The sequence below is a fragment of the Littorina saxatilis genome, unplaced genomic scaffold, assembly GCF_037325665.1.
Source record: "Littorina saxatilis isolate snail1 unplaced genomic scaffold, US_GU_Lsax_2.0 scaffold_2547, whole genome shotgun sequence".
Taxonomy (NCBI): Eukaryota; Metazoa; Mollusca; class Gastropoda; order Littorinimorpha; family Littorinidae; genus Littorina; species Littorina saxatilis.
This window is the reverse complement of record NW_027126789.1, coordinates 2,268-15,085: the sequence shown is the minus strand read 5'-3', so window position 1 is coordinate 15,085 and position 12,818 is coordinate 2,268. Positions and strand designations below refer to the sequence as shown.

Genomic DNA, 12,818 nt, shown 5'->3' with positions numbered 1-12,818 from the left:
CTGATCTTGTCTTGATAAAAAAAAACCTTTTATGATTTAAGAATGTTTGTATTACAAGCTGTCAATTTATTATTTAGATTTTAAAAGTTAGTTCTAGCGCCAAAATGAGGCGTCCGATTGTGGTATCAAACAGTCCGTTCTGACTGCACAAAATGAATTCTTTGAAAATGTCTCACTCTCGACGGAAAGCAGCCAGGATGTTCCCATTCGGTGAGCGTTCAAATGGAAGTATGTCACATGTACTGTATGTAGAGGCTCGGGGAGCTCAGGGATCAGAAACGGGTGGTTTACGGGAGGCTATAAACAAACAAAAATTAGAATTAAATTCTGAGGCTAATCGACTTCTTTTCAAGCCTAAATTGTATTTTTTCACAAAATGATTAGAACAATAATATTGAAAAGATGAGAGATACATGCCACTGAGTTACACACACACACACACATACACATGCACACACACAGGGGCGGATCTGGGGGGGGGTGCAATGGGTGCAATTGCACCCCCCCCCCCCAGCGGGACAAAAAAAAAAGAAGAAAAATGTATCACCTGAAAATAGCACTTTACACGCTCAGATTGCACCAGATTGCACAATTTTGCTTCCTTTTTAAAAAAAAAATTCCGGGGGGGGCATGCCCCGCATGCTCGGCGCTTCGCGCCATCGGTTCGGCGCCTCTCGCCTTCGCTGATAAGATACAAAAACAAACCAAAAAAAACTTTGCACCCCCCCCCCCTTTCAAAACCCAGATCCGCCCCTGCACACACACACACAGACACACACACACACACACAAACTTCATAAGAGCGGGTAAAAACAAGAGCATAATAAACTGTAGCAGACGACAGAAATAGACGAGTAAAAATGGCGAACTTTTGGTCACCTGACCTGTTTCCTGTCACGTGATCCGTATTTGTTCATGTGACCGAAACGGCGCGAAGACAGCCGCGTGGATTGCAACAGGAATCATGGCGACTTGCGAATACGAGCAGCTTCGTCGGAAGAATTTGGAGGATAACAGGCGCATCTTGGCTGAGCTTGGGCTGTCGAATCCGGTATGTGACACGATTCAATTTTTGCAAGGAACGACATAATCATTATGTGATGGTGATCCGATTGCATGTTTAGCGAATGCGATGAAACTTGAGTCTTGACTCTTGACACCCGGTTTTCATGCCACTCTTGTCAGTCGTACCCGCACTGAGAAATGCCGAAGAGGTCGAGAATGCTCGCTATCGGAACAGACACTTGATTATCTTGAACTTAAGCGTTGTAGCACTTATCATTAAAGTTCTATGCATGCAGGTTTCAAAAGTTTTGGCCTAATCTTTTTAAAAATTCCCATTCTGCACATGAAGTGCTCACTGTCCAGCAAGCCAGGCTGTACAGTGTACTGGTAGACTTGTACTAGTAGTCTACAGCTGTGTCCATATATTTTGGGCATTTATATTTCTAGTGGTGGGATACATTCCCACCAAAGTCAGGACTTTTATTGTATTATAAATTATTATTATGTTGCGAAGATGAGGCCAAAAAAAAAAATTGTCTGTTTCTGGTAACATGGCTAAAAAAAATAGGGTCGGTAGGTAGGGATTTTTTTTTTATTTTTTTTTTTTTACCCCAAATGTAGACCAATAAAACTAACTTTAAAAATCGTGCAAAGAGACTGGATTCACTATACATAGAGACAAGACACTCAACACATTTACAAATCGTCAGCGGACTTTCGTTTTCACACGTTTTTGTTGTTCATTTTCTCACCCTGTCCTTTACCACCAAAAAAAAAAAAAAAAAAAACTTTTTTGAGTTTGGAAAAAAAATTTAGGGTCGGCGCCGAAATTTAGGGTCGGTCGGGTGACCAGAAACAGACAATTTTTTTTTGTTGGCCTGACCAACAGTGGTCCCTGCAATGTAAAACTAAAAGATCCAGATCCAGATTCTATTTAATTTATACAGTAGTGTTTGTAATGTAATTGTAAGGTCTCTCCCAATCCCATGAGAGGCTCTCCCAACAAATTAGACTTTTGGTCCACTAACTAAAGTACATTTGTACTGAGGTCTGTGTCATTGAGCTGCGATTCTTGAATGTCACTAGTGTCACATGGAGGGCTGGCGGGCAAAAGGTTGAGACAAGTCGCCAGGCATGCTAACAAAAACAGCCTAGGGTGGGATTCTTCCAGTATATTGTCGGGCGCAGTGGCGTGGTGGTAAGACATCGGCCTCCTAATCAGGAGCTAGGTCGTGAGTTCGAATCCCGGTCGCTGCCGCCTGATGGGTTAAGAGTGGAGATTTTTCCTATCTCCCAGGTCAACTTATGTGCAGACCTGCTAGTGACTTAACCCCCTTCGTGTGTACACGCAAGCACAAGACCAAGTGCGCACGGAAAAGATCCTGTAATCCATGTCGTTCGGTGGGTTATAGAAACACGAAAATACCCAGCATGCCTCCCCCGAAATCAGCATCATGGCATATGCTGCCTGAATGGCACGGTAAAAACAGTCATACATGTAATACACCAGAATCTTCAATATGTGGATAAACATTTCTACTCGCCATTTACATGTTTCTACTCGCCATGGCGAGTAAAATACTTTCCACTTTCAGGCCTGCATAGCTTTATATACTGTTAAAAAGTGTTATGAGTGGTCATATATTCACGAATGTAAAATGTTGTACAGTTTAAGTTGCTGCCGAAAGTGATCAAGAAAGGAATCAAGCGACCATCTGACAATGACAATTATGAGCCGAAAAAGAAGCGAGCCAAGGTGGTTCCAGCTCCAGTTGACCTTGACAGCACAGGGTCTATCCGAGGCTCTCGGAGGCTATCTGCTCGTCTGCGTGGTCAGGTAAGATATTAAAATAACTAAATAACTCTCGCTGTACTGATTCAGTGATTGTGATTGATGATATGCTTGTTAAACAATTTTATAGATTTCTTGAGTGCCGATAAGTATAGTATAAAGTCGGGATTTCAGAATAATTTAATAGGGTTAGTTTTAGGCTGCTCAGTATTTCTATGGCCCCCTTCCTGGATCACAAGCCATCATTTTTATAAATGAATCTTGTGAAATCAGCATTACATTACAAGGGGGTGCAAACTTGTTGATTGGGTTGTATGAATTGTGCTTATGCGTTGTGAATTTATTAATTTGTATTCTTTCAGTTTCAGCTGACACTTTTGTTGCCTGTACTTGTCTAGAGGGCTTACTTCCCTTTGTTTCTTATGTCTGTTCGCTATTGCTTTGCCTCACTTGGTTATGATTCTGTGGTTATGTTTTGTGTGGCAGGATCCAGGCACAGAATGCGTAGTGGAGGACGACACTGTGGCAGATGAACACGAGAAGAGTCGCGTCAAGTATGTGATGCCGGACAGACCACAGTGGTATGGGGAAGTAGCTGGTATGTACATTTGTGCTGTTTTTTCATCTTTTTGTTTCCATTTCAGGGTTGTGTTACTTCATGTTCATTCAGAATGCGTTATGTACAATGATATAGATTAAATAGGAGAATTGAAGTTGCATGTTCATTTCAGTGCTTGATAGTCTCCAAGGTGTCAGTAGATTGGTTCTGCATTACTCCCACAAACTCTTGTTGCACTTGTCATATATGCATTTAGGCCTAAAAAAAAATAGGTGTGATTACGGTAACTCGACCTACCCTATTTTTAGGGGCCGACCCTATAACTTTTTATTACATTTGTCATACAAAAAAAAATGGAGTACAGAAAATGCAATGAAAGCGAAAGCGCTCGAGTCGCACACTTATTTTCCTGTCAAGTATGTTTAATTTGTACACATTAGAAAAAAAAAGTTAAAAAAAAAGTGATTGCCTACCTTCCTACCCTATTTTTTTTGGCTATGTTACCTTAAGCACACCTTTTTTTTTTCTTTTTTTTTTTGGTCTTAGAGGGCTTTCTTCCCTTTGTTTCTCACATGCATGGGTGGAATTCTTCCAGTATATGCCGAAAATCAATCAATGAGGCTTATATCGCGCGTATTCCGTGGGTACAGTTCGAAGCGCAGGGATTTTTTTTTTTTTTTTCCTCGGATTCGTAATGTCTGTGGTGACGGATTTTTGGTTGTTTGTTATACAAATCCTTCAGCGTCTGACACCCCCCCCCCCCCCCCCCCCCCCTTAAAATTCTTCAGGATTCGTGACATTTTTCAGTCCCACCCATGCACATGTATTGTGTTCAGTCTGCACACGGGAATTCCACTGTCCTCCAGATAACTGTTCATTTTGATTTGGGTTTCTTCTTGTTTATACCAATTTTTATATTTAGTCAAGTTTTGACTAAATATTTTAACATCGAGGGGGAATCGAAACGAGGGTCGTGGTGTATGTGCGTGTGTGCGTGTGTGTGTGTGTCTGTGTGTGTGTCTGTGTGTGTGTGTGTGTGTGTAGAGCGATTCAGACTAAACTACTGGACCGATCTTTATGAAATTTGACATGAGAGTTCCTGGGTATGAAATCCCCGAACGTTTTTTTCATTTTTTTGATAAATGTCTTTGATGACGTCATATCCGGCTTTTCGTGAAAGTTGAGGCGGCACTGTCACGCCCTCATTTTTCAACCAAATTGGTTGAAATTTTGGTCAAGTACTCTTCGACGAAGCCCGGGGTTCGGTATTGCATTTCAGCTTGGTGGCTTAAAAATTAATTAATGACTTTGGTCATTAAAAATCTGAAAATTGTAAAAAAAAATAAAAATTTATAAAACGATCCAAATTTACGTTTATCTTATTCTCCATCATTTGCTGATTCCAAAAACATATCAATATGTTATATTTGGATTAAAAACAAGCTCTGAAAATTAAATATATAAAAATTATTATCAAATTTTTTTTTTCGAAATCAATTTAAAAACACTTTCATCGTATTCCTTGTCGGTTCCTGATTCCAAAAATATATAGATATGATATGTTTGGATTAAAAACACGCTCAGAAAGTTAAAACGAAGAGAGGTACAGAAAAGCGTGCTATCCTTCTTAGCGCAACGAATACCCCGCTCTTCTTGTCAATTCCACGGGCACTGCCTTTGCCACGGGCGGTGGAGTGACGATGCTACGAGTATACGGTCTTGCTGCGTTCAGTTTCATTCTGTGAGTTCGACAGCTACTTGACTAAATATTGTATTTTCGCCTTACGCGACTTGTTTTTACTTTTGTTCTCTTCCAGCCAATGTTCAATTTGTCACTTATTTCTTTCTTGCTTATCACAGGTGTTGATGTTGGTACGATCTGGGTGACGCGTATGGAGTGCTGTCATGATGGTGTTCACAGGTAGGAGTGACAAGGATTTTGTTTCAACTTATGATATTGATTGTTTGTTTTTAACTCTGTTTTCGTGTACTGGTAAAAGTTTCTAAGCAAGAAACTGAAAAGACCAAGGGAGACAAATTCAATGTTTCCATTTCCCAACCGGTATCTTAACCGCCCCTCTTTTTTCCTGACCAACTCTAGTACATTTTCTTAAAAGAAAAATGACAAAAGTTGATTTGGCAGACTTTACAAGGAAAATGTATTTTCTTCGACAACCATTGGACACAGCTCTCACGATTTCTGGTAATTGATAAGCCACATCTGTTTAAATTTAACAAAAATATATATTTTTGAAATGTCAAACCCTTATATTTTTATATTTAGTCAAGTTTTGACTAAATATTTTAACATCGAGGGGGAATCGAAACGAGGGTCGTGGTGTATGTGCGTGTGTCTGTGTGTGTGTGTGTGTGTGTAGAGCGATTCAGACTAAACTACTGGACCGATCTTTATGAAATTTGACATGAGAGTTCCTGGGTATGAAATCCCCGAACGTTTTTTTCATTTTTTTGATAAATGTCTTTGATGACGTCATATCCGGCTTTTCGTGAAAGTTGAGGCGGCACTGTAACGCCCTCATTTTTCAACCAAATTGGTTGAAATTTTGGTCAAGTAATCTTCGACGAAGCCCGGACTTCGGTATTGCATTTCAGCTTGGTGGCTTAAAAATTAATTAATGACTTTGGTCATTAAAAATCTGAAAATTGTAAAAAAAAAAATAAAAATTTATAAAACGATCCAAATTTACGTTTATCTTATTCTCCATCATTTGCTGATTCCAATTGACGGGCGCTGTGGCGGGGTGGTAAGACGTCGGCCTCTTAATCGGAAGGTCGAGGGTTCGAATCCCGGCCGCGGCCGCCTGGTGGGTTAAGTGTGGAGATTTTTCCGATCTCCCAGGTCAACTTATGTGCAGACCTGCTAGTGGCTTATCCCCCTTCGTGTGTACACGCAAGCACAAGACCAAGTGCGCACGGAAAAGATCCTGTAATCCATGTCAGAGTTCGGTGGGTTATAGAAACACGAAAATACCCAGCATGCTTCCTCCGAAAGCGGCGTATGGCTGCCTTAATGGCGGGAATAAAAACGGTCATACACGTAAAATTCCACTCGTGCAAAAACACGAGTGTACGTGGGAGTTTCAGCCCACGAACGCAGAAGAAGAAGAAGAAGCTGATTCCAAAAACATATAAATATGTTATATTCGGATTAAAAACAAGCTCTGAAAATTAAATATATAAAAATTATTATCAAAATTAAATTGTCCAAATCAATTTAAAAACACTTTCATCTTATTCCTTGTCCTTTCCTGATTCCAAAAACATATAGATATGATATGTTTGGATTAAAAACACGCTCAGAAAGTTAAAACAAAGAGAGGTACAGAAAAGCGTGCTATCCTTCTTAGCGCAACTACTACCCCGCTCTTCTTGTCAATTTCACTGCCTTTGGCATGCCATGAGCGGTGGACTGACGATGCTACGAGTATACGGTCTTGCTGAAAAATGGCATTGCGTTCAGTTTCATTCTGTGAGTTCGACAGCTACTTGACTAAATATTGTATTTTCGCCTTACGCGACTTGTTTTCCTTGCCATCAGGGGGAAAAAAATGTTGTGCCTAATTAGAATGCTTTTGATAATTAACGCTGTTGTTGGGCTAAACACTTGGTACAGACGAGGTGACTGTCATCCAAGCAGGAAGATGACGTGTATAACAGTTTAATCATCCTGACATAAATGCAGCTGTACTCTACCTTCAGAGGAAGTTACAGCTGTGGAAGTATGCAGTTGTTGAAAAGTTTGTGCATGCTGTTGTTGTGGGTTGCTTTTTGTGACTAAATGATAACTTAGTTTCTTGCCTGATGCTTTTATTCCTTTTTGAGTCACTTGAGAAAAAGTGACTCTATGTAATCGGTCAGTGTTAGTCTGTCCGGCCGGCCGTCCGTAGACACCACCTTAACGTTGGACTTTTCTCGGAAACTATCAAAGCGATCGGGCTCATATTTTGTTTAGTCGTGACCTCCAATGACCTCTACACTTTAACGATGGTTTCGTTGACCTTTGACCTTTTTCAAGGTCACAGGTCAGCGTCAAAGGAAAAATTAGACATTTTATATCTTTGACAAAGTTCATCGGATGTGATTGAAACTTTGTAGGATTATTCTTTACATCAAAGTATTTACATCTGTAGCCTTTTACGAACGTTATCAGAAAAACAAGGGAGATAACTAGCCTTTTCTGTTCGGCAACACACAACTTAACGTTGGGCTTTTCTCGGAAACTATAAAAGTGACCGGGCTCAAATTTTATGTGAACGTGACTCATTGTGTTGTGAATAGCAATTTCTTCCTGTCCATCTGATGCCTCATATAATATTCAGAACTGCGAAAGTGACTCGATCGAGCGTTTGCTCTTCTTGTTTAAGCACTAGCATCCACCACACTCTTGGGTTTCAGACCACCAGTAGCTGGTATCCATGGCGGTTCAGACGGGGCTTTCTCACTCGCTCTTTCGGGTGGATATGAGGATGACATTGACCTTGGCGATTGCTTCACGTACACTGGTGAAGGTAACACTCGCTACTCTTCTTCACAGACAGGAATGACAGTTAGTGAATTACACAGCTTAGCCAGATGAGACCCACTGCAGGAGAAGCTGTTTGGCGACCTGGGTGGCCGAGTGGTAACGCACTTCACGGCTGTTCCGATGGCCCCTTTTTTGCTGCTTTAGCTGGCCAGGCAGACCGCGCAAAGTATAGCACCGAGCCCTTACCGCTTCCAGCTGCAGGCTGTAACCTAACACCTCAGCCCAGCCCTATCTGAGAACTTTCCCTCTTATTTCCTTCTTGCGTGCGTGTGTCCGGGGAAGTGCTGTGTGTGTTTTTTCACAATTTGGTGTGTTTAAATCATCTTCGCTCTGGACTGCAAGTTGTGTTTGTGTTCATACTCTGGAATTTTGTCTATGAATGGTTGTTCCTTGAAGTGAAAGAGAAATGGGGCACGCTCTCCATTGTGTTTTATTTCTAGGAGGATGTGATTAGGTGTTCCTTCTCTCTTTCTGAATTTTTTACTCATAATATGACTTGGACATATCAACGATGTGTGGTGTTAAAAAATGTTATCCTGCGTCAACATTCAAGTTTTAATTACCTTCAAACTTTGGATTTCATTGAGTGAATGGTATTTTTATCCAACAGAAGGAAAATGGGGCTAGCTCTGCCTTGTGTTTTATTTCTATGAGGATGTTTCTAATCAGGTGTTGTTTCTCTCTTTGATACTAGTACTTGTAGTACGATGTGGACATATCTGCGATGTGTGTTGTTATAAAATGTTACCCGGCGGCCAAACCCCACTTTCAGTTACCTTCAAACTTTGGATTTTATTGTGTGAATGAAAGTTCTATCACACAGAAGTAAAATTGTGTGTTTTATTTCCTGGACGTTTAACCTGCTTGTACTTATTGGCTTGTGTGTCGCTTCCCACATTTCTCGTAGCTGGAGTACTGTGAGTATGGCTTCACAGGCGCATGTAGAAAGCCTTCACTTTGAGAGACTCCAAGCTCTCTGCAGAATATGTGGAGAAAGATCGAAGAGAAAGTACGACTCTAACCCAGCAAAATTGTGCATAAAGTATGAGTCGGATCTAGCAAGGTTTTACGGCCTAAACATCGCAGAAGAAACGAATGCCGATTTTTTCTCACGGACTTTCTGTTCCAAATGTTATCATGTGGCGGTATTCGCCAAAACGGGCCCTCTAAGTCAAGTGTTATCCCCTCAGAAAATGACTTAAAATCATCAGAGAACTGACACTAGTATTGGTTGGAGCAGAGGAGCAGACAATCGAGACCCTCTAATGGTTGTGTGCCAGTGTTTAATACACGGATTCTATCAATTGGATTACCTAACCAGGATGGAGTAGCCTTTGACTTCCCGTACGCGTAGTTACAGAATAACGGAACTCAGCTTTCGGTGAGTCAGTGTTTCATACCAGATGTGTGTGTGTGTGTCCATATTCATGTGACAGAAACCGTGGCCTCATTCTTCAATCCTCTCTCTCTCTCTCTCTCTTCTTTCTCATTCAAACGCACGCAAGAACGTACGCACGTCGCACGCACGCGCGCCCGCACACACACACTGGCACGCACCGCTGACGCACAAACCACGCACACACACACTGACTGTCGGCAAGCATCTCTTTTTGTTTGTTTCACCCTTGTTTATTGTGTTTTCAGTATTTGTGTTTATTTTATGCTTGACTTGTCTGTTTTATTTTAATGTTTGCTATCCACATCGTGTGATAAATGTTTCTCCTCTCCGAGTCAGTGTAGTTTCTGCACGCCGTTTTGGTAATCCTTATTTTTTTAACTGGTGTATTGTGCGCGATTTGCGGATTTGTTTGTATTCCATTCATATGCTGTTGAAGTGTTGTGGGCGTTATTGTCTGTATATGTTATGTTGTGTCTATGTACGCCTACAAGAATTTGCATTCGCGCTCTGCCAGTACAAGTCCGAACTTTATTGGGTGTGCCTGTGGTCTGCTGGTAGGCGAGCACAGATAATGAACATTCCTCCAGTAAGCCGCCGCTGCGAGGTAGAGTAAAGCGCTTCTTTGGTCTCTGGCAACGTTGAACTGCGCTGATATGCCTCGCAGCACAACGCAAACGGCGATGCGCAGACAAAGTCTTTGGTAGTGCGGGCTAACAGTCTGCAAGCAGTGATATCGCGCCGCTGGCTATTTTTACCACTCCCCATCGCGGGCCTTAAAAACAAGCCAGGAACAGCCGTGACTTGCGCTCGGAAGCGAGAGGTTGCGAGTTCGACCCTGGGTCAGGGCTTTAGCAATTTTCTCCCCCCTTTCCTAAGTGCTAGTCTTTCGGATGAGACGAAAAACCGAGGTCCCTTCGTGTACACTACATTAGGGTGTGCACGTTAAAGATCCCACGATTGACAAAAGGGTCTTTCCTGGCAAAATTGTATAGGCATAGATAAAAAAAATGTCCACCAAAATACCCGTGTGACTTGGAATAATAGCCCGTGAAAAGTAGGATATGCGCCGAAATGGCTGCGATCTGTTGGTCGATGTGAATGCGTGATGTATTGTGTAAAAAATTCCATCTCACACGGCATAAATAGATCCCAAAACGGCATGACGACAAAATGGAATGTGGCGCTAGTGGTATGACACGGCGATAAAATGACACTAGGCCTGTGAAATGTAGCAAAAATGGGATGGGGGCGAAATGGGATCACGGCGAAACGGGATTGCGCCAAAATGGGATGTGGAGCTAATGGTACATGACACGGACAGACCTGTGCATATCTACGGTTTCTCCGTAATTTCTTCGATTTTTATATGCGGAATACGGTGCTACGGATTTTTAATTAAATTTCCGAAATTCCGATGTTTTACTCAAACGATTGTTTTAAAACTTTTTTTCTGTTTTAAGATGTTTTGACCAATTAGTTGGCCGTTGCGCTGAAAAGACGTTTTCCGATTTACCGGAAGCGCGTGTGTTCTCAGCATTGAGTCTTTGTTCTTAGACTTAGTTCGTCCAGCATCTTCCTGGCAACTTGTGATTGAAGTGAAACATGGAAAAGAAAAAAAGTTTGTGTGCTTTGTGAGCAGAATTACGTCTTGAACTGTCGTTACAGCTTACTACTGAAACATTTAAATAACTACCGTACTTTCCGGGTGACAAGGCGCTTCGTTATCTAAGACGCACCCCCTTCTTTTTAAAATAAATTGTCATTGGACGCAGGGGGCCGATAGGGGCAACAAAATGACCCAGTTTTGCCATGAGAGGTGGTTCCCCTGTCATATCTGAGAGAGGAAACACTTCCTGCATCGGGGTCAGTGACCGGTCAGTGACTGACTTTAACTGAGTGAAAATATGTGTGCTCTGTGTGTGCGGCCAGATCAAAGGCATTGTGATAGCTGGGTGGCCTTGTTAAAAGACACGACCTTCTTCCCAGGGGTCAATGACCCAGTTTTTGCCATGAGAGGTGGTTCCCCTGTCATATCTGAGAGAGGAAACACTTCCTGCATCGGGGTCAGTGACCGGTCAGTGACCGAGTTTAACAGAGTGGAAATCTGTGTGTGCGGCCAGATCAAAGGCAGGGCAGTACCTAGTAGCTGAAACATGCATTATCACAAGTTGTTTGACTGGTACTCAAGTGGTCTCTTTGATTTTTTTCGTATTTCATACACGGATTAGGCGCTTGTTATACAAGACGCAGGGGTCGAACTGAGGAAAAAAGTCGCGCCTTATGACCCGGAAAGTACGGTACTGAAATTTGGTTTGTTTACTACTGATGAGCGTTTTGAGTGTGCACAGGTCTGCACGGAAGAAAAATGACGCTTGGCTTGTGAAATGTTGTGAAATGGGATGGGGGCGAAATGGGATAACGGCAAAACGTGACTAATAGATCCCTTGACTTTAGGGTAGCGCGACTCTGTTACTGCTAGCTTTCCACTGGGAGGAAGCGACCCGAATTTCCAAGCGATGGGACAAAAAAGTAATTACTTTTTTATTCAATAGATCCCTTCACTTTGGAGATGACAATTTAAATATCAGGCGCATTTACGTGATTTGTAAAACATTTTACCCCACGATATGTAAAACACGCGCCCCGTGATTTGTAAAATGTTTTACATTTTTACAAATCACGGGTTAACACCCCTCCATATAACGACCGAATTTCGGTTACATTTTCAAAGTCGTTATAGAGAGGTACCACTGTACTTTGTCATGGTCTGTGGGAAGTGAGTAGGAGTATGTACATAGCTTACTTTCCGTCTCATGTTTCAGGGGGCAGAGACCTGAAGGGAACCAAAAATAATCCCAAGGTGAGTTGTCTTTCTTACTTTTAGTGCTAACACACAATGAGTGACAGACAGGAGATTTTTATGTTTTCCGTACATTTTACAAAACAAGAGTAAGGGTTTATGTTTCTCAAAATCAGCGTTTAAATTTGTTTTAAAAGGTAGGTAGAAACTATAACTTCGCTCACTATTACCAGTATTTTCACCCCAAGCCTACCCATGTGGTTGTGTTTGGTTAGAACAGTTTTTCTGATTCAGGTGTGTCATGTCAATATTAGACCTTGCAAACAACACAACACAATATATTTATTTAAATCTTGTGTGACAGAATGCATGCATTATGCCTGATGAGAAATGACTGATGCAGATCTACACATATCACTCAGTATGTTGATCATTCACTGGGTGATTGAATACAATCAGCAATTTGGGGGGAAGCTGAAAAAAATACCAGAAGTTCACGGAGAGGGTGCTGGAGCGCACTACATGTTCGTTATCATGCATACTATTCTCAGTCTATTGGTCCTGCACTGTTTTTGAGTCACTTGAGAAAAAGTGACTCTATGTAATCGGTCAGTGTTAGTCTGTCCGGCCGGCCGGCCGTCCGTAGACACCACCTTAACGTTGGACTTTTCTCGGAAACTATCAAAGCGATCGGGCTCATATTTTGTTTAGTCGTGA

The 12,818-nt window shown here is 41.8% G+C and overlaps 1 protein-coding gene across 1 annotated transcript; it reads left to right on the top strand.

Moving 5' to 3' along the window:
• Positions 1-938: 938 nt before the first annotated feature.
• Positions 939-12,161, top strand: LOC138955280 (uncharacterized; the record flags this gene model as incomplete). The annotated part of the gene is made up of 6 exons (XM_070326912.1): positions 939-1,051; positions 2,675-2,842; positions 3,284-3,395; positions 5,217-5,277; positions 7,773-7,885; positions 12,124-12,161. Coding segments are annotated over exons 1-6 (579 nt in total), but the record flags the coding sequence as incomplete, so codon positions are not given.
• Positions 12,162-12,818: the final 657 nt, after the last annotated feature.